The sequence below is a fragment of the Ordospora pajunii genome (assembly GCF_021821965.1).
Source record: "Ordospora pajunii strain FI-F-10 chromosome Unknown Cg_06A, whole genome shotgun sequence".
In the NCBI taxonomy this organism is placed as follows: domain Eukaryota; kingdom Fungi; phylum Microsporidia; family Ordosporidae; genus Ordospora; species Ordospora pajunii.
In genome coordinates this window covers 111,826-131,450 of record NW_026848125.1, presented here as the reverse complement: position 1 = coordinate 131,450, position 19,625 = coordinate 111,826, and the positions used below count along the sequence as shown (strand labels likewise).

The following is a 19,625-nucleotide window of genomic DNA, read 5'->3' as shown; positions in this document are numbered from 1 at the left end:
AAAACAAGTTTATCGATGAGGATCTGAATGAAATGACGCCTGATAAATTGAATATGATACTTTTTACTGTTGTGGAAAACATATGCAAAAAGCTGATTAATGAGAATTACGAGTTGAGCGATAAAGAAGGTGATAAAAAGGTTAAAAAGGTTATCGAAGAATTACCATATTTTGGAGTACTGATAAACTGTTATGAAAGCAATGTGTTGAATATTCGGGTGGAAAATGATTATAGCATCAAGAATCGATTAGTGCTATTGGCACTGTTTATGGTGATATTGATCTGTGAGGACATGATAGATCAAGAGATTCAAAAGATTGAAGATAGAAGCAAGACGATACCTGCGATTGAAGTCAGTGAACCAAATATTATGGTTGAGAATGGAGATTTGATGTTGCAAATGCCCTAAATGATACCAACCTGAATAGTTTGATACTTCTGCAAAATTCATGCATGCACTGGTGATGCACGCATGCCATCAGTATCATTCTATCATTATCTTTTTATTAAGTAAACACATTTTATTTCATTCTATTTTGCTATTGCCATCTATCCATCATGTTCTGCTCTCATATACACCTCCAATTACTCCATTCATAATCAGTATACTAGAAACCATCCATGCAATCTGCATTCCAATCACTCCTGCAAACGAAATCACTATTCTTATAACTTTCATTTTCTGATCGCTTCTCGCTTCTTGCTTTATTCCTTCTTTCCTACTCTTTACTCTTCTAAACACCTGCATCACTGCATAGACCACCATCGGTGTCACTACCAATCCTATTTCTATTGCATTCTTCCGCTTCACCAATCTACTACTACTTTCTTCTTCTCCACTTCTATTTGAGCATACCACACGTATCGCACATCCTGCAATCATCACCACACTTAACACATTCACCACACCCATAGCTACCTCATCATACACATTCACGGCCATCACCGTAAGCAATGTAATTCCAAGATGCATCAGCACATCATACAACTCCATATTGCCCATCTTCAGATAAAACATATACATATTCGCTATCATCATAAATGCTGCACCTGCAATCGGTAGTAGCACAACAGCCGACACCTTCGCATTCTTCTCTCTATACATCTCTCGCATACTGTTCAATGCAAGCGCTGCTGCTACAATCGGTATAATTGTTGATACCATAAGAACGCATGTCTCTACTCCGCTAATCTTGCTTGCATCCACTCCTCCTGCATATGCGATTCCCATCAGTAGCATTGTCACACACACAAAACATCCAAGTACATCAAGCAATATTCGTGATTCACTTCCTAATCCTTCTATTGCTTGCTGTACTGTTAAAGAATTGCTCGATTCCACTATTTTTTTCTTGATCGATATAGTAGTACCATTTTCCATAAATGGTTTACCATCATCTTCTTTGTTTAATAGTTCATTTTTATCGGATGCGCTTAATGTTACTGGATTTTCAACTATATTAGGCTTTCTATGTATAGCATCATATGTGTACAGATTGCTGTCATTATCATGTAAATTTTGTATACCGCCTTTAACATGATCTAAACAAAAACTGGAAGTGTTGTTATTAATTGTTTTTATGAGATTATTTCTTCCTTTGTCAAGCTCTAATAATAAAACAATCTCATTCGAGTAGCAATAACGGAATTTATAATTGCCTCCTTCTTTAATATTGTTCACAATATAACTATAATTAACTATATTCTTATCATTTTCCATGTCTTTAAAGAATGAATTAAGAATATTACTATCATAACTATAAACAATATCGAATTCCTTGTATCTTTTTTTCATCATATCGAGTATCTTCTTTTTATTTTTTTCCAAGCCATCGATTATAGTAGCAGATAATTTTTTGTCTATTTCTGCTATTTTAATTATTTTTTTCTTAATTATTTCTGTTTGACTTTTATTACCACCTAAAGTAGTAATATTTTTAATCATTCTTTTGAAACTATTCTTACTTTTTTCTTTATTTAAGATGGACTTTTTCGACTCATACATATTATCTATTTTATGGGTATATCTATCTGTAGCTATTTTATTTTGTATATTGTTGTAATAGTTAATCTTATCATATTCTATATATGCAATGTTTCCTAATAATTAACTGCTACTGAATTATGGGCTAAAGCCATTATTGTTACTAGCTTGCCATAATGCTTTAGAAAGTCATTCACTTAGCTCATTATGAGTCATATATCTTTCTGCAGTGCTACTGAAACTAGATAAATGTGTTTATATTGCATATACTAGGATTACACAAGAATAAGTATAAATACGTCTTATTGCTATATGCCAAACGTGCAAGAATGCTCATTTATATCACATATTGCATGACCATTTAGCCCCGATGGATAGTATATTTAGACTTATAAAGCCAGAAAATGTAATCGATACAGATCATGAATGCTATGAACCAAGATATTTTCCAAAAGGAGCCAGGTGTGCAATGATTATTCTCTCTCTCGGGCTTATATTTTGCTCGATAACGTTTGAAAAAGCATTCATAGAAGCAAATTCTAATACTAACTTTGGCTTAAAGTTGACTATGCTTTCAGCTGCAGCCATTTATCCTGCTACCATGTCTGTGTTTTATTTGCCTAATAACTGGAGGTTGATGAAAGTGCACAACAAATGTGGTTTTTTTTCATATGCCATTTATATAATTCCACATATTCTTGCGCTTGCTTTTATTGTGGCTCAAATAGTGATTCAGTGCACTAAAAACGACTACAGTGAATGCTGTGGAATGTTCCAATGCAGCCTTCTGCCTGCAATCGTGCTTTGTTTTCTTTACTCAGTATATGATTTTCGATTTGAATCAATCAGATATGTGTATACTGATGCGTTTGACTTGGTCACTGACATTACTGTGCTGTTGATTCTGATCGCTTTTCTTCTATGGCATGCCTACATTAATAATTTGATAGACTACGATCAAATCATGTGTTTTGTTCTATATCCTGTAGGTCTTCTTATGATCCTTAAGACAATCAAGGAATGCTTTTCGTCCCCTCGTGATCTAGACTTCAAGACCGATAGCTGGCTGATTAATCTGTTTATTCTGTTTGTGGGAATAGGTACTGTAGCCATGGTGTGTGTTAAGATGATAGTGATACTAAATATGAGTGAAGTAACCGATGATAGTGATACTAAATATGAGTGAAGCAGCCGATGATAAATCATCTAATTAAAGTCAAGCGTATATGATCTCTGTGTAGATTAATTGAGTCCCATGCCCTGATTATGCTATGTGAAGTAACACTGGAAGTGTTTGAGGAGACTTCATTAAGAGTTCAAAAAACGCTTGAAGCAATCAAGAGAATCACAATCGACGAAGCTAAGAAAATTACATCCATGATGCATATATATAAAGGTGGTGTAAACGTAGAAAACTTTGCCGCGATCAAGGACAGCCTTCATAAAATTATTCAGGCGGATGATGAGATTGAAAACGAGCTTAAGGAACTTGCCATCTTTCTTGATATCCATAATTCAGATGCTAAAGCAGAAGTGGATGACTTCAAAGAGGCAGTGTCAAAGGCCGGCTTAAGAAGCAGATTGGACAACATTGCATATCTTCTTAGCCGTGGATTTGGATTTGAGGATCAAGAGTCAGATGATAGATGATCAAGAATGTAATATGGCATGACAGCGTACCATTGAAGCAGCATAAATGATTGTGCAGATACCCAGGGAATATATATGGATGCTAACATGCGTATGGAAAATAATCAATTTGAAAACAAAAATGTAATGCTTAATGAATTAGCACATAGAAAAGATCGTGTTTCCCTGAAGCTTGTAGAGTTCTACAAAAAAAACTTCAATATCAACATCTGAGGTCATTCTTGGCTTATGTCTATCGAGTTTAAAATAGCATCATATCTCCTATCCATGTCTTTAACAAACTCATGAAGCAAATAAATTTTCTTCAGCTCTTTCATGTATTTGAATATCATTAGCTCATTTATATCTCGGAGCTTGAATACAAGCTCTGCAAAGCCTACTCTGTCACTGAAGCTCAGGATCATTTTGAATACTTCATCAAATGTATCTTCTGTGCGCACTACATCAATAAGTATCTCAATATATTGAATATTGCATGAGCTATGAAGAAGCCCATGAATCTTTTGTAGCACTAGAACAGCCAATCTATTGTCATAGTTCACAAGCATCATGTCTCTGAAGTGGTGCAAAGATGAAATCACATTTGTTCCGCTTTCTAGACACTCAAGTATTTTCCTCACATATTGCCTCGTTTCACATGCAGATGAATTCATGCCCTCGCACACTAACAACACATTATTTATTCAAAAACTCAACGATCGTCTTACAGATCGCCTTGCAATCCAATCCAAAATGCTTATATACACTTGTGTATTCCCCACTCGTGCCATAGCAGTCAAGACCAATCTGCATATCTGCATACTTCGCCCATCCAAACGTGCTCATGGCTTCAATACTGATCCTTGGAACATCCTTGAGTATGTATCGTTTATAATCGTTGCTCTGCTGCTCAAACAACTCCCATGAAAAAAACGAGACAATCGAGATCCGGATGTGCGATAACATTTTCATAACCTCATAACAGATCGAAACCTCGGATCCTGTTGAAAGCAGTATCAGGTCAGGTTTATCTGTCTCAACAAGGAAGTATGCCCCCAATTCTGCCTTCTCAAAGCTTGTGTCTGCAATTTCTGGCACATTTTGCCTGGACAGCACCACAGCCTTTGGCCCTGGCCGTGTCAAGCAAATCTTTAGCGATGCTCTGCATTCTATGCCATCGCATGGCCTCATTGTGATGAGCCCCGGCGTTGCTCTGAGAGTGGCAAGCACTTCAATCGGTTGATGAGTGGGCCCATCTTCTCCAAGCCCTATCGAATCATGCGTCAGCACATAGAAAAGATTGAGCTTGCCCATGCAAGCAAGCCTGACTGCAGGAAAACCATACGAAATAAAATTTAGGAAAGTTCCTGAATATGGAAGGAAATATCCATGGGATGAAATTCCGTTCATAACTCCACACATGCTGTGCTCCCTGACTCCAAAGTTGATGTAATTTCCAGCTCTATTGGTCTGCGAAAAGTCACTGCTTCCTATCCTTGTTAAGACTGACGATTGCAAATCTGCAGACCCGCCAACCAAATGTGCATTCTCTTTTAGATCATGCAGAGCTTCTGAGAAGTGCTTTCTAGTTGCCTTATGTGCACCACTTCTCACATACACCGATCTATACATCGATTGCTCATTGCTTACCGCCATCACTCTATCACAAAGCTTGCCGACCACCTCAGATGTATTGCTCCACTCAATAACTTCAGCTCGTTTTTTCTTAATAAGCTCATGAAATCTGTCTAGCAAAGGCGATGAAACAAAAAAATCAGCAGGCGGCATTCCAAGACGCTCTTTGAGCTTTGCAACACCTTCTATTCCCAACGGGCTGCCATGAACCTTGCAGTCTCCTTCCATCTCACTTCCATATCCAATCACTGTTTCAAGAAGAATCACCTTTGGCATATCATGGCCTACATCTTTCAATGCTCTCTTAATCCCATCCGTGTCCTCGCCAGAAACAACCTCAACTACAAACCCAAGGCTCTCAAATCTTTTGGATACGCTTTCATTCATCGAAAGAGACGTAGGCCCATCTATCGTCACTCCGTTGAAATCATAAATCAGCACCAGGTTGTCTAGTCGCAGACTTGCAGCCAAAGAAAACGACTCCTGCCCTATTCCTTCCTGATAGCACCCGTCTCCAAACACACAGTAAACTTTGGGCTTATTCCCGGTGTGACTGCTCAGCTTTTTCAGAGAAATTGCATATCCAACAGCATTCGCCAGCCCTTGTCCCAGCGGCCCAGTTGTGCACTCTATTCCTGGAAGCCCTCGCTCAGGATGCCCCGGCGTTCTGCTGCCAAGCTGCCTAAATGACCTCAAGTCATCAATAGTTAGGCGCCCTATCAGATAATTCATCACATACTGTAAGGCACATGCATGGCCATTCGACAAGATAAAAATATCCCTGCCAATCCATCCATCATCGTCAGGATCAAAACTCAGTATTTCTGTATACAAGACATACGCCAAGGGTGCTAAGCCCAAAGGCGCACCAGGATGCCCGCTGTTGGCCTTCTGAACCATGTCTGCACACAAGCATCGTATGTTGTTTACATTATTTCCATCGGTCATTAAGGGCGTGCACATATCACATTTAGATTGCTATTCCTCATTACAATCATCAATCGACCGAGCCTGACCTTTCAATTTCGAAGAGTGATTGCTAGAGAACACATGAATTAATGCCCTTGTTAGAACAATCATCAGATGGCTAGTAACACAGAAGTCCAAAATCTGCTCCTTGAAGGTATATGTATACACTACATCAAGTGAATGCATATCAACCACTCTAATAGAATTGTGGCTGTCATCAGACACATACAGATAATCACCGTGTATCCTGTCTCTGTGCCGTCTTATTTGCTTAACACCTGTCCTGAAGTAAACTTCCTTTCTAGAGCACAGAAAATGTCTTATTCCAAAGTCTGCATCACGAAGTGTAAAAAGAGCATGGCCGGTGCATCCATGCATGCTTGTACAGATAGAATAAGGCTCCATATCTAAAATATAAGGAATGCATTCTCCAGAAAAAAGAACCCTGTATGCATTGTGAAATGTACATGCAAAAACATCCATCCCCTTCCTGCATATTGAATGAATGGATGTCTTGCATATCTTGATGCTTTTGAGCACCAATGCCTGTGAGATATTGACAAAATGTATGCATCCACTATCATCTCCGCAATATACCATGCTCTTGTCTTCCTCATCAAAGCATACACTTGATATTGCACATTGAATATTGCATGTCGAAATAACATTTCCATTGTATATGTTAATAGCATTCAAAGTCATGCCTACTGCAACCAGGCCGACTCCATCTGCAAAAGGACTCATTGCAATTGCTCGTATTTCTGGGCCCTCTCCAAGCACAACAATCTCCTTTTTACTAAAGTCATGGCATCCAAGCTTACGTATACCCACTGCATTGCCCTGTTTGTATGTAAGGATCAGAATACATCCTGGATCATCGTACTCTATCAATGTGCCAAGAGGATTCAGGCCTGTCCTAATGGCAAATTCTCTGTTTATATGCAGATTAGTGCATGGTCCTTTGAGAATCTTGCTCTTAGCAATCATGAGATCGCACTTGAGTTGCTCTATCTGTGCCAAAAGGCTTGCATTGCTCTCCATGTACCCCATTTTTTCCTTTTCCTCGTTCTGCAATTTTTCGTATAGTATCTGCTCATTTGAATTGTCCACTGCTACAACCTTTGATGCATATATTGCTCTGATCTGCTTTGAAGATGTTGTTGTGGTGCATAGCGGGCATTGAATCTTGGCCTTTTTCCCAGCCCACTTCTGGATACACTGGCTTCCAAACAAATGTCCACATCCAAGAGCAGCAATCCTATGGCTTCCTGCAGACGTATACTCCGAAAAACAGATCGGACATATTGTTCCGCAATCCATACTCATCCAATGGGTCGAGACTCACACAATATAACTATCAAATGCACACATAGCCACCTCTGGTATCCAATACACAAGCAAGCCATGCCTAATCAGCCGACGCCACAACCGTTCATAAAAATACTTTCCGATCCCTCATAATGAAGTTGAATCTCTTCAAGAATATCGAGAAAAAGCCATCTTCAATAGTAGCAATGGCCTCAAACAACAGTACAATTGTGATATTCAGGAAAAACAGAACAGTGGAGTTGGTAGACTCCCGAACACTCGGAACATATGTCACAATGGGGTTTGAATACAAGGTTGTTTCCAGCAAGTTCATCGATCAATATGTTGTAGTGTGCGGAACTAAATGCGAGAAGCTTGCTTTTTTCAATACTCACACGCTTGAGACAACATGCTTAGATATCAATGGGCTTCCTCTTGCAATTGATGTCAGGCAAGCATCGCCTGATTGCAGATGGGGCCCTGTGTATTATTCAATTGGCCGAACAGTGTATGAATGGAAAGACTACGAATCGAATGTTTTCTACCATGGCACAACCGAAACAACCGCAATGCTTGCTGCAGAGAACGAAATACTGATACTAGGAGATGCAGAAGGACGCATTAGGGCACTGAAAGACAGAAAAGTGATGTGTGAGATGCACACGTCCCGCAAGAGAATAAATATGATATGCCATGTGTCTGGAAATTCATATGCATGTGTGAGTGACGATGGAAGTTTTTCATACTTCGATGTAGATCTTGGCATTGCTCTGCAGACATCGGCAGTAAGGCAAAGCCCGCTTAATGTATGTGCATACGTTAATGATAAGCTTCATTTTTGTGGAGCAGACTCTCGGGTGATAGCATTTTCAAGGACTGGGATGAAGTTTATCAAGTCATACCAAATAGATACGCACTATGCAGAAGTCAAGAACATTGTGGTGGACAACGGACGAATAGTCACATCTGGAAAGGACACAATACTAAGCATTGTATGGCCCGTTTCCAACAAGTATTTGGATAACAAAGTGTTCCACAAGGCAGTTGAGCTTGGTGTTTCCAGCATAGGCAAGGAATTCTACATCAATTGCAGATCGTCGATTGAATTCTATTCGTTTGATGAGAGAGGCAGCAGTGGAAGTAACAGCACTGGCAGGGTTAGAAGAGGATATAGCAAGCTGAACATGGCTAACAGCAGCAAAGGAACATTCAAGCTTTCTGAATCTTCGGTAGAGAGGATTGGGTACAGGAGACAACAGTACAGACATCCTCTTAGAATTACTGTTGATGGAAATGCACTGTGCTCAAGTGTTTCACCTGACTTCACACATCTTGCGTACTCGAATGCAAACGAAACCAGGGTTCTGGATCTAAATATTGCGTCAAAGACACGAGCAAGCATAAGGAGAGACAGATACGAACCTGCAAATAGACTTATAATGACAAACGAGCTTATGATACTGCAAAACTATAAATACGAGGTTGTTTTGATAAACATGAATTCAAACGAAGTTGTCAGAAGGATTGGGTTTGATAACTACAAGGAATATGTGCATCTAGTTAGGGATGTGATAATCCTGAGCCATTCTAAAAAAGTGTACTCTGTCAACGATGCAAAAGATGCGTGGACACTGAATGTCGATGGAGATATGATTGGAGCATGCGAGTGTGATGAAGAGACATTTATTGTTTTTACTATGCTTAACTGCCTTGATGCAAAAAAGAAGTATGTTGTTTATAGAGTGGCATTTGAAGACCACTTTTCTTCTCAGATCAAGACATTTGAGAGCTATGCTTTGATAACATCTGTCTCGTGCCTGGATGGCAAAATAGCATTTACAAATAACAACTCAATACAGATACTTGACGAAGAGATGAGGGAGGAGAAGTATCCGCTTGGATCGATAATATATGGATGCATGGGGATGAAGGAAGAGGCAATTGCAATCCAGGATTCATGGAGTAACGTAAGACTGAGGCTACCGTCTGGAGTGTTCAAAGAAAAATTTTCGAATAAATAGTTTTGATGAGATGTGGCAAACAGGTATGAGTAGTATGTACTATATTTCAAATATGAGGGTGTGTGCCAAGCCCTTGGCATGGAAAGCAAGTTATACCCGCTTGTGAATGCATACCTGAATGACGAAATGCACTATTCAGCACTAGCATTGTCTGAGTATATATATGCACGGGACAAGAGTGATTTTGCACTTATCATGCTATTGAGATCGTTATGTGCAATGTCTTGCTACGAAAGATGCATAGAAATGATTGAGTTGAATGATACACTAATGAGATGCAGCGATGTCAAGATAATCTACTACAAATGCAGGTATGCAACTAGAAAGAAGAATACAGAGTGTGGCCTGGTTGGAAAAGGAATAGTAGAGAGTGAGATTGATGGTACAGAATGTGGCGAAATATATGAAAGTGTAGAGAATGCACTGATGATGTACAGCACAGAGCACATATTGAAAAAAAGCGTTCGTTTGCTGTTTGAAGGTCTGACCAAAGAAGATGTTAGGCGCAAAGAAATACTATTGGAAGCATACAGGCATGATAACTACAACATGGAGGCACTTATAAGGATGAAAAACGAAGGCATTGTTGATAAAAAGGAATTGGTTTCTCTTGTTGAAGACTGTAAGGATGTGTTTATGCGTGAAGTGTATATGGCAGTATTCTATCCCTGCTTTGAGCCAGACCTGTATTCACTTGCTTTCTATTCTCCATGGTATGGACTAAAAGAGGCAAGGAGATACTATAAGAGTGGAAAAGACACGCTGCTGTTTAGCCTAGGCACATGTATGGTGAAAAAGTATCCAGGCTCTGAGTTTTCATTCATATCTCTAGGGCTTTTTTTTCTGATGGCACAGAACTACCAGGAAGCAAGAAGGTGCTTCTATAAAGCAGTACAAATCAACAATGAATATGGAAGAGGATGGATGTACCTTGGGATGGCGTATTCAGGAATGAAAGAATGCGAGAGTAGCATTTCTTGCCTGAAAGTTGCATACAAAAAAATGATAGGCTCATATAAGCCATCTCTCTACCTTGCTATTGAGTATCACAGGATGAATAACTTTGAGAGGGCATCTGTTTTCTACAAACAGGCTTTGAAGATAAATCCCGTGATACAGGCCCAAGAAAGATACATTGCGCTTCTCATATACTATGAATACTACGCAGAAGCATTGGAATATCTGAATTCACAAAGCAACAGCATCCTGGATTTGCTAAGAGTGTATTGCAATCTGTTTCTTGGAAAAGTTAATGAAGCGCAGAAGCATCTGCTTGCCTGCAAACCCGACTGGAAATATTATGCAACAGCAGGTTTTATCGACCACCTAACAAATAGGCTTGAATCCGCAGCAAGCAATTACAACAAGGCTCTTCTGAAAAACCACATATCGTTGATCGAGGAACTTCTTGGACTGGCTATCGAGAACATAGCATGTAAACAAAACAACAATGTGTATGACTATGCCTCAGATCTTTTTGACTGTATCACGCCAAAGTGTTCATTTGAGATCGTTTAGAAATAAATAAAAATACACATTTAATCAGGCATTCATTTCCTTCTCGTAAAGTTCCTTAAGTTCGCGTTTCCGCTTTTCCTGCATTATTCTTTTTTCTTCCTCTCGCTCTTTTCTTCCAGGAATCTTTGCGCCAATCGCCCAATACTTCTCAAGTTCCTTTTCCTTCAACTCCTCTTCTTTCCTCTGCTTTTCAGCCTCCGCTTCCAATTTCCTTTGCCTACCTTCCATTTTCTTACGACTATTAAATGTACGACTCATTAACGAGGGTTAAAATCAATACTAGCTGTTTTACATCCTATTGCTTGCACTTCCGCAATCATTCCTTGATTTCTGTTGCCAAGTTGTTTGTAAGTACAGGCCCATCATTGTAATTGATTATATATGTCTCGTCTCTCTTCTCAATTGCATATTTATACTCCTTTCCATTGGCCTTGATTACCAAGATCCCTGCACTCTCATAATACATTATATCCTCAATATCTTCAGGCTTCATTTCCAAACCCTCGACTAATATGTCAACTGCCATAAGGATACGTCACAACTCAAATATAAAATATTAAAATACAGTCCTTATTTTATTCACACCCACACCTCATCAAAGTATACATCAATTGGCATTGCCCAAGACATTCATTAACATCAAATGCATCGGAAGAACTTCTCAGCATATTCAAACGGTTTAAGAAGCTTACCTGATGATCTGCTGAATGCTTCCTCTGCCACTTCCTTAGCCCTCTGAAGCTTGCCTTTTATTGCTGCAATGCTTTCGTTCGCTATTTTAATTTCATTTTCTATCGGATCCTTCATCTCAGCACTGGCTCTATGCTTAGGTGCTCCATGCTTAGCTGCTGATGCTTCTCGTTTGGATTCTATTTGCTCTTTAACAAAATCAATATGGCATTTGAATTCTTCTGTGGCCTCAAGTGGCAAGTCTTTTCTCAAAAACGCAAGAGACATCATTCTGGCCTCCTTTTGCTCATTCTTAGTAGTCAATTCCTGTAGATGTGAATTGGACACAGTGACGTTTTTCTCTATTGCATTTTTCAGAGTATTTAACAGCTTGTGGTCATCTTTGTGCATTGGCGGTGCCATACTTGCTATTTGCTGCATTATCTGATCGATGTCCTCAACTTCTATCTTCATTCAGGGTTCGTGCTTTTCATTCTTTTGCAAGTCAATGCTGCTTCAAATCACAGCCCACAAATGCAAAGTGTGCTTGAGTATGTCAAGAGCATTGACTTGGAAACCGTCACAGATCCAGAGGTTCTGAACAATGTGTATCAGGAAATAAACGGATTCGAAAAAGAGCTGGTGTCAAATACACAGACTACTCATCAAATGGAAAGCATTGTGAAGAAAAGCAATGTGCATCAGGTGGCTGATCTTCTGAAGAAGTTGGATGTAAATGAATTGTCGAAGAAAAAGCTTGGATCAAGATTTATCGAAGTGATTTGTGATGTTGTGTTCAGAAGCATCTACGTCAAAATGCTGCAAGTTGATGTTGGAGCACTTTTCAGTCTTATAGATACCAAGGATGCATTTAAAGCAAACTTCTTCAATACAAATGCTACACACGTTGTCAGGAAGCTTTTCCAGATTGCTAGCGGCAAGAAAATTGTAAACGGAAGAATCGAGCAGCGATTTGATCCACTAATGCCAGGATATGTGGAAAAACACAAAGAAACCGTTCTTGAACTGATACCAAGCATCTCCAAAGAAGATAGCTTTGCAACACTTCTGATGTATCTGCACTGCTATAGAAGTCAAACAGTCATATATGAGGTTTCAAGGCATCACTTTAGCTTGGAAAGCATATGCAATCCAAACACATCGTACTTTTTTGAAAAGATAGTTCAGGCTGCCAATAAAAAGACACTAAAAATGTTTTTTGAAGCAGTAGCAGGAAAAGAAATGGATCTTTGTAGAGACAAATATGGAAATTACTTTATTGGAGAGCTTATTTTGCATTATCCAAAAAAAGCAGATCACTTCTTCCGTAGGCTTCAACTCGATGAGTTCGACAAAAACTCAAACATAGTAATGAAACTTGTACAAGCACTCGCAAAACAAAAGTCATACTCAAACCTAGATCAGGTAGTAAATGCTTTTTATCTCGAGAATAGAACAGATGATATTCTTTTCAATACATTTGGAGGAGTGGAGGGCAATTTCAAGCAGAAGTATGCACCGATGCTTTGTGAGCTTATGAAACTTGCTGATAATCATAATTACAGTGTTAATTCTGCATTCAAGAAAAGATTCTGTGCCAACTGGATCAGGTCAAAGGGCGGAATGGAAATTCTGAAAGGATACTACGAAGGAATGGATTGCAATAAATCAAAGAAAGAATTCACCAAGAAAATAGAAAAGCATCTGCCTGACATCATGGATAGAAAAGGATCAGAAAACGTCATTAAGCTCATTATGCGATACAAAGTAAATCAGAATAAATACAAACAGCATTAAATAAAGCAACACAATAATATAAAAGCAGCACGTGCATTAATTTATGATTAATAATCAAAGCATCAATCCTATGGACAAGTAGCAAATCACAAATTCAAATACAAACAAACAGCCCTTGTATGTCTGCACTCTTCAACATAGATGCATTGGTAAGAGTGCTTGTGCTTGCGGTTTGCACAATAACATATGCAAAACAGCACTTTCCTTCTTTGGTTTCAAAAGATAAAAAGGGCATTTACGCCGTGCTTCGCAAGTTTTCTGTTGTTGGAGAGAGACTTTCTCCGTTTATTGCTTTCTCATGCATACTCATTGGATTTGGAAAGCTTGTTTCCATCTTTTTCTAACCAATGCTACACAGTTAGAAAAGTTTAATTAAACATTTTGCTATACAAACTTCTGTCACTTAGATATCAAGCCTTTTAATTTCTCTTATCTCTAGCTTTCTTAAATTCATTTGATGTATTCCATCCTCTTTTCTTATCTGCATAAGATCGTCTATAATGGCCGTGCTTTGGTTCGTCCCCATGATTAGTCCTTTCAGGCCTTCTGCCTCTTACATGAGGCAATTCCTTTTCCGCAGCTGCTTCATGACCTAAATTATGATGATCAGTGATTGCCTCATCGGCCTTGCTTTCAATACCTGCTTCTTTGCATTCACTCACACATCCCTCTCCAAAATATATTTCTTTTCGATTTGCAACTCCACTCAATTTTTCGGCTCCACTATGCTCATGCATTCCATTTATACATTCATCTGCATGCTTCTTTTCAGAACTCTCCGCCTTGAGCTTGATATATGCATCCTTGATCTTCTTTAGCTTCTCAACAACAACCTTGTACTTCCCTATTGCATCACTACTGTGCTTGAGCTCTTCATTGGTTTTGTCTAGCTCTGCCTTCAATATAAAATTGTTCTGTTCCATCCTGTACATCGCTACGGCTACTCCTTCATTCGCCTCTTGATTTCTCATTGACTCAATCTGCATTCTCATTCCCTCATTCTCCTTCTCTAGTACCACCACCTTCTCCATAAGATCAAACGTATCTTCAAGCCCTTCAACCTTATTCCTCAAAAACACATTCTCTTGCTTCAGAATATTTCTTTCTTTGCCAAGAAATCCAATCGCATCATCACCACGCCCCTCTATCAACGAATACAAGCTTGCTTCCTTTTCAATCAGTTCCTTCTCGACCATTTCTGCTTCATCAATCATTTTCTTGATCTTCCCTTTCTTCATCTCCTCTCCTTTCATAATCCTGCACATTATATCACAGCATATATCAGACACATCAGCCAGCACATCCTTAACACACTCCATTACACTTCTAACATCCTCGCCAATCGCTAAAACAGCCTCTCTCATTTTACTCTCATTCTTCTTGTGCATCTCTATCATCCAATCAAGCCTTCTTTCTCTATCAATATACCCCTCCACAATCTTCTTGGCTTCAGAAACTTCCTCATCCTGTAAAAAAATCATCTTCTTCAGCCTAGCTTGCTCATCAACCGCATTCTTAAGCTCTAACTCAACCCCATATAATAGTCCAGAATACTCGGCAAGGCCTTTCTTCATCCCCTCTATCTCTCGTCCAATAATCGCTGTTACCGTCGTTCTCTCCTCCAAAATATACTTGTTGTATCGCTCCTCACACTCTGCTACCTGCATCTTCAACTCCCTGATACGATTCCTATCTTCCTTCATTATCAGGTTGCATCGAACTATCTCACTGTTCATTTCGCCCAGCTTCAAAGATGCATCTCCTAGTATCACATTCTTTGCCTTCGCATTCCCTAGTTCAATCCTCAAGCACATCATCTCCTCCTTCATCTCCTCCATATGTCTTTGCATCATCTTCTTCTCATTTATTTCAAAGGCAATTCGTGACTCAATCTCTCCCTTTTCTCTAAATACCTTGTTGTATTCAATCTCAAGCATACACCCCTGTCTGTTCATCTCGCTGAGCTTCTCACAAACCATTCTATATTCATCTTTCATATCTACTCCTTCATGCACTCTAGATCGGTCTGTAGACATTTCACTCCATCTCTCCAACTCCTCGTTCCTCTTGGTCAGCTTCTGAACTAGCTTTATTAATTCTAGATTATCTCTACTTGCCCCAGGTACCCCTGAGCTGCTTACTAAATACTTCATTTGCTTATTTTGCTCTAAAATCCTATCTGCAAGCCGTTTATTGCTCCTTTCAAGCTCTGCACTTTTCCTATTCATCTCTTCTGTTCGCTCCTCAAACTCTTTTGCTAGCTTCTCCACTTCACTTTCCATTCCATTTGCTTTTGCAAAGCATTCATTACCGCCTCCAATCCTATCCTTGTAGCCGTGAATCTCATCCTTTAAACACCTATTTTCTTGAAAACACATCTCACTTTGCATTTCAGCCGTGCTCAGCAGTCTCTTCGCCTCCGCAAGCTCCATCTCATACTTTGCATTCCTCCTTGCCATCTCCGCAATCACCTCTTCACATCTATCAATCTTCTTCTCAAAGTCGATTGTCTTCTTCAAGCACTCAGCCTCATACAGGCACATCTCTTCGTCCATCTTGCTTACCAATACCACAGGTATTAGCCGCTGCTCATCAGGAGTCAATGCATTCTTGAGCAGCGATGAAATAGGCATTTAGTAGGGCTATTTTTTCATCCAATATAACCATTCTACTCGAAACACATTTATTCTCTTCTGTTTACACGCCTCTGCATCAACACTCACTGCAACACCCTTTCTGCCCGCAGTTTTATACACATCATCGGCAGCTGTGCATATAAACATAGTAAAAGTCCTGCCCAATGCTCTTCATGCATTGCTTCCAAACACCATTCTCATCCTCTTCAGCTCTTCAGAAACCTTCACCACCCTCTCAAAGATCCTCTTGGACTCATCATATCCTCTTGGATCTTCTACAAGGCCGAGCCTTCTTTTGTTTATCTCGTTCACAACTGCACTGTATGCCTCGTCTGAATTTTGTGTTTCCGTCAGCATCCTGAAAAACAAATCAAGCATCGTTGCCCCACAAGATGTGGATGATAATATTTTTTCTAATTGGAGCATACATTCCCCTACACTACCTAAACTACAGCATTCTTGAAGGAACCTCTCCATTCCTCTCTTGCTTTGGAATCGTAATGTGCATTGCTCTTTCATCAATAGGCACCGCAAAGGGATATCAATCAATAGGCAGATACATGATAGGTGCATCTATAAAGACACCAAGAGTAGGAACACGAGCCCTCCTTGGAATTGTTATCTGCGAGGCAAACTTCTTTTTCTGCCTGGTCATGTCGAATCTTCTACTCATACGAATGAATGAGGTCAAGTCGTATGGAGGCCAGTTCATACTATTCACGTCTGGTTTCATAGCTGGCGTGTGTTCATATTGCTCCTCACTCGCAAGCGGCATTATCTGTGCAATAATCACAATGATGGACTCGAAGGACCCATCGCTGTTCTACAAGCTTGTTTTTCTGGAAATCATTCCAGCAGGGATTGGCATTCTAGGACTGGTTCTTGGACTTGTGCTATCTGACAAGGCTGTATAGTGTAGAGCACAAATCTGGCAAATAAATACACATCTACATTTGATCGTTTTAATAAACTGCTGGGAATTAGTAAGATGCCATGCTTATGCTGTTTCTGGAGGTTGTGGTGCTGATTCTTTATGCAAAGGTGTGCTTCAGGAAGCTCTAAGATTTGAATAATACGATGAAGCATCTGTTATACATATGCATGTAACTACGTCTGAATTGAACCCTCATGAAAATCACAATAGATGAGATTCCCGTGTATTTTCCATATGAATCTGTGTATCCAGAACAGCTCAAGTACATGAGGGAAATCAAGAGATGTCTTGACAACAAGGGCCACTGCTTGATAGAAATGCCATCAGGCACGGGCAAAACAGTGGCTCTTCTCAGCATGACAATAAGCTATCAGATACACATGAAGGAGCAGAATGTCTGTTTTAAGGTGATATATTGTTCCAGAACAGTTCCAGAGGTTGAAAAGACATTGAAAGAGCTGGATAGAGTAATTGAATACATAAAAACATACCGGCCTGTGAGCTTCCTGGGGCTAGGATTAACAGGAAGACGGAATCTTTGCATAAACAAAGCTGCTACAAAAAGTTTCAACATAGACCTTGCATGCCGAACATTCATAAACAAGCTGATTGATTCCAAATGCGATTTTTATGAAAACCTTGAAGGCTTCCACGAAATTCCCGCTGCTGTTTATGACTTTAGCCAGCTAAAGGAAATGGGAGAGAAGCGAGGAATATGCCCTTACTACCTTGTTAGAAGATCGATTCCTGCATGTGATTGCATAGTATACACATACAACTACCTTATAGATCCACGAATATACTCGATTGTCTCGAAAGAGCTTGGCCCTGATTGTGTGGTGATATTTGATGAAGCGCATAACATAGATAGCCATTGCATAGAGTCATTGTCTATTGAAATCAAGCGTAATGTGCTGGAGGGTGCATCGAGAGCAACAAAGAGCCTTGAAGATCTGCTGATGAAAAAGGGCGAAGTGGCGGATGGCATGCACCTTAACACATTTAATGGGAAAAAACGAGAAAAGCTGTCTGAGCCAATTGCAGGCACCATTCCATACTTCTATGCTTCTGGAGAAGGTGAGTATGAGTATATTCCCGGGAACCTTAGAAACTCGTTCCACTTCATGTCTGTCATGAAGCGAATAACAGAGTTTCTGAAAACAAAGCTTAAGACGATGCATCTTACAACAGAGTCAACAGAGTCTTTTTGTAAAAGCATCAAGGAGCTGGCTTTTGTGGAGAAGAAGGCACTGAGGTTTTGCTCCCAGCGCCTAGGTATTCTTTGCCAGGCACTTGGTGTTGATGATGAAGATACCTCACATCTCAAGACGGTTGCTGAGCTGTCGACAATGGTTTCTATGTATTCAAAGGGGTTTGTAGTAGTGTTTGAACCGTTTGACTCGCAGGCATCCACCGTTTTCAATCCAACGCTTCGATTGGCATGCCTGGACTCATCAATTGCAATGGCGCCTATTTTTTCGAAGTTCAGGAATGTGATAATAACAAGCGGAACACTCAGTCCAATCGATATATATCCAAAGATACTGAACTTTGCGCCATCAAGAACAGTGGAGATAGGCGCAACGCTTGATAGAAACTCAATATCACCTCTGATAATAACAAAGGGAAATGATCAAATGACTTTGAGATCGTTTAATGACGATGGAGACGGCGCAGATCCCAGCCATGGCGATTCAATGACCACTTCGTTTTCCCTTAGATCAGATCCTTCTGTGGTAAGGAACTATGGGCATCTTGTTGTAGAGCTTTCCAAGGTTGTTCCCGACGGAATGGTATGCTTTTTTCCGTCGTACATGTACATGGAGGAGATAGTAAGTCTCTGGGCAGAAACAAACATAGTCAACGAGCTCAGCAACAATAAGCTCGTGTTTGTTGAGACGCCCGACTACAGAGAGACCGAGATGGCTCTTGCAAACTACAAAAAAGCGTGTGAGAATGGAAGAGGAGCGATTCTGTTCAGTGTTGCCCGAGGAAAGGTGTCTGAGGGTGTTGACTTTGAGGATGGATATGGCAGGTGTGTTGTCATGATAGGGATTCCGTTTCAATACACAGAAAGTGTGCGCCTGAAGAAAAGGCTAGAGTTTCTAAGGCTAGAGTATGGTGTCAAGGAGTATGAGTTTCTGACGTTTGATGCAATGAGGCATGCAGCTCAATGTCTTGGGCGTGTCTTAAGGAATAAGAACGATTATGGTCTCATGGTGCTTGCAGACGAGCGATTTGAGAGGAATGATAAAAAAGGGAAACTCCCGAAGTGGATCCAGAAGCGCATTGAAGGTGGAAACTGTAATCTCAGTGTGGATATGGCTTTGGCAATTGCAAGAAGATTCTACAGAGAAATGGCACAAGAATGCATTGCAACAGGAAGCAGCCTTCTGAGTGGAGAAGATGTACAGAAGTTTTGCTTTGAATAGCCTTAAGAAGTTTATCTAATAATAATGTGTGAAAAGTGTATAGCAAGTGTGTTTGCACAGGGAGCTCAGGTGCAAATGAAGTATTGCTTGCT

General features: G+C 39.9%; 18 protein-coding genes across 18 annotated transcripts; 9 read left to right on the top strand and 9 right to left on the bottom strand.

Annotated features, from left to right (window-relative positions):
• Window positions 1–32: 32 nt before the first annotated feature.
• HK407_06g11570 (uncharacterized protein) lies at window positions 33–410 on the top strand (the record flags this gene model as incomplete). Its single annotated transcript, XM_060421128.1, has 1 exon — window positions 33–410. One exon carries the CDS (start codon window positions 33–35, stop codon window positions 408–410), a length of 378 nt encoding a protein of 125 aa, XP_060276783.1.
• A 147-nt stretch (window positions 411–557) lies between these two features.
• HK407_06g11560 (uncharacterized protein) lies at window positions 558–2,006 on the bottom strand (the record flags this gene model as incomplete). Its single annotated transcript, XM_060421127.1, has 1 exon — window positions 558–2,006. The coding sequence occupies one exon, from the start codon at window positions 2,004–2,006 to the stop codon at window positions 558–560; it is 1,449 nt and encodes a 482-aa protein (XP_060276782.1).
• Window positions 2,007–2,355: 349 nt separating this feature from the next.
• Window positions 2,356–3,171, top strand: HK407_06g11550 (uncharacterized protein; the record flags this gene model as incomplete). Its single annotated transcript, XM_060421126.1, has 1 exon — window positions 2,356–3,171. The coding sequence occupies one exon, from the start codon at window positions 2,356–2,358 to the stop codon at window positions 3,169–3,171; it is 816 nt and encodes a 271-aa protein (XP_060276781.1).
• Window positions 3,172–3,251: 80 nt separating this feature from the next.
• On the top strand, window positions 3,252–3,635 carry HK407_06g11540 (uncharacterized protein; the record flags this gene model as incomplete). The annotated part of the gene is made up of 1 exon (XM_060421125.1): window positions 3,252–3,635. The coding sequence occupies one exon, from the start codon at window positions 3,252–3,254 to the stop codon at window positions 3,633–3,635; it is 384 nt and encodes a 127-aa protein (XP_060276780.1).
• A 215-nt stretch (window positions 3,636–3,850) lies between these two features.
• On the bottom strand, window positions 3,851–4,288 carry HK407_06g11530 (uncharacterized protein; the record flags this gene model as incomplete). The annotated part of the gene is made up of 1 exon (XM_060421124.1): window positions 3,851–4,288. The coding sequence occupies one exon, from the start codon at window positions 4,286–4,288 to the stop codon at window positions 3,851–3,853; it is 438 nt and encodes a 145-aa protein (XP_060276779.1).
• A 22-nt stretch (window positions 4,289–4,310) lies between these two features.
• Window positions 4,311–6,197, bottom strand: HK407_06g11520 (transketolase; the record flags this gene model as incomplete). Its single annotated transcript, XM_060421123.1, has 1 exon — window positions 4,311–6,197. The coding sequence occupies one exon, from the start codon at window positions 6,195–6,197 to the stop codon at window positions 4,311–4,313; it is 1,887 nt and encodes a 628-aa protein (XP_060276778.1).
• A 30-nt stretch (window positions 6,198–6,227) lies between these two features.
• Window positions 6,228–7,544, bottom strand: HK407_06g11510 (putative RING domain-containing protein; the record flags this gene model as incomplete). The annotated part of the gene is made up of 1 exon (XM_060421122.1): window positions 6,228–7,544. One exon carries the CDS (start codon window positions 7,542–7,544, stop codon window positions 6,228–6,230), a length of 1,317 nt encoding a protein of 438 aa, XP_060276777.1.
• Window positions 7,545–7,678: 134 nt separating this feature from the next.
• On the top strand, window positions 7,679–9,547 carry HK407_06g11500 (uncharacterized protein; the record flags this gene model as incomplete). Its single annotated transcript, XM_060421121.1, has 1 exon — window positions 7,679–9,547. The coding sequence occupies one exon, from the start codon at window positions 7,679–7,681 to the stop codon at window positions 9,545–9,547; it is 1,869 nt and encodes a 622-aa protein (XP_060276776.1).
• A 78-nt stretch (window positions 9,548–9,625) lies between these two features.
• HK407_06g11490 (uncharacterized protein) lies at window positions 9,626–11,065 on the top strand (the record flags this gene model as incomplete). Its single annotated transcript, XM_060421120.1, has 1 exon — window positions 9,626–11,065. The coding sequence occupies one exon, from the start codon at window positions 9,626–9,628 to the stop codon at window positions 11,063–11,065; it is 1,440 nt and encodes a 479-aa protein (XP_060276775.1).
• A 24-nt stretch (window positions 11,066–11,089) lies between these two features.
• HK407_06g11480 (uncharacterized protein) lies at window positions 11,090–11,323 on the bottom strand (the record flags this gene model as incomplete). Its single annotated transcript, XM_060421119.1, has 1 exon — window positions 11,090–11,323. The coding sequence occupies one exon, from the start codon at window positions 11,321–11,323 to the stop codon at window positions 11,090–11,092; it is 234 nt and encodes a 77-aa protein (XP_060276774.1).
• Window positions 11,324–11,381: 58 nt separating this feature from the next.
• Window positions 11,382–11,591, bottom strand: HK407_06g11470 (uncharacterized protein; the record flags this gene model as incomplete). The annotated part of the gene is made up of 1 exon (XM_060421118.1): window positions 11,382–11,591. The coding sequence occupies one exon, from the start codon at window positions 11,589–11,591 to the stop codon at window positions 11,382–11,384; it is 210 nt and encodes a 69-aa protein (XP_060276773.1).
• Window positions 11,592–11,704: 113 nt separating this feature from the next.
• HK407_06g11460 (uncharacterized protein) lies at window positions 11,705–12,208 on the bottom strand (the record flags this gene model as incomplete). Its single annotated transcript, XM_060421117.1, has 1 exon — window positions 11,705–12,208. The coding sequence occupies one exon, from the start codon at window positions 12,206–12,208 to the stop codon at window positions 11,705–11,707; it is 504 nt and encodes a 167-aa protein (XP_060276772.1).
• Window positions 12,209–12,268: 60 nt separating this feature from the next.
• On the top strand, window positions 12,269–13,531 carry HK407_06g11450 (uncharacterized protein; the record flags this gene model as incomplete). The annotated part of the gene is made up of 1 exon (XM_060421116.1): window positions 12,269–13,531. One exon carries the CDS (start codon window positions 12,269–12,271, stop codon window positions 13,529–13,531), a length of 1,263 nt encoding a protein of 420 aa, XP_060276771.1.
• A 119-nt stretch (window positions 13,532–13,650) lies between these two features.
• On the top strand, window positions 13,651–13,875 carry HK407_06g11440 (uncharacterized protein; the record flags this gene model as incomplete). Its single annotated transcript, XM_060421115.1, has 1 exon — window positions 13,651–13,875. The coding sequence occupies one exon, from the start codon at window positions 13,651–13,653 to the stop codon at window positions 13,873–13,875; it is 225 nt and encodes a 74-aa protein (XP_060276770.1).
• A 75-nt stretch (window positions 13,876–13,950) lies between these two features.
• HK407_06g11430 (uncharacterized protein) lies at window positions 13,951–16,164 on the bottom strand (the record flags this gene model as incomplete). Its single annotated transcript, XM_060421114.1, has 1 exon — window positions 13,951–16,164. The coding sequence occupies one exon, from the start codon at window positions 16,162–16,164 to the stop codon at window positions 13,951–13,953; it is 2,214 nt and encodes a 737-aa protein (XP_060276769.1).
• A 174-nt stretch (window positions 16,165–16,338) lies between these two features.
• HK407_06g11420 (uncharacterized protein) lies at window positions 16,339–16,545 on the bottom strand (the record flags this gene model as incomplete). The annotated part of the gene is made up of 1 exon (XM_060421113.1): window positions 16,339–16,545. The coding sequence occupies one exon, from the start codon at window positions 16,543–16,545 to the stop codon at window positions 16,339–16,341; it is 207 nt and encodes a 68-aa protein (XP_060276768.1).
• Window positions 16,546–16,559: 14 nt separating this feature from the next.
• On the top strand, window positions 16,560–17,081 carry HK407_06g11410 (uncharacterized protein; the record flags this gene model as incomplete). Its single annotated transcript, XM_060421112.1, has 1 exon — window positions 16,560–17,081. One exon carries the CDS (start codon window positions 16,560–16,562, stop codon window positions 17,079–17,081), a length of 522 nt encoding a protein of 173 aa, XP_060276767.1.
• Window positions 17,082–17,295: 214 nt separating this feature from the next.
• Window positions 17,296–19,533, top strand: HK407_06g11400 (helicase; the record flags this gene model as incomplete). The annotated part of the gene is made up of 1 exon (XM_060421111.1): window positions 17,296–19,533. The coding sequence occupies one exon, from the start codon at window positions 17,296–17,298 to the stop codon at window positions 19,531–19,533; it is 2,238 nt and encodes a 745-aa protein (XP_060276766.1).
• Window positions 19,534–19,625: the final 92 nt, after the last annotated feature.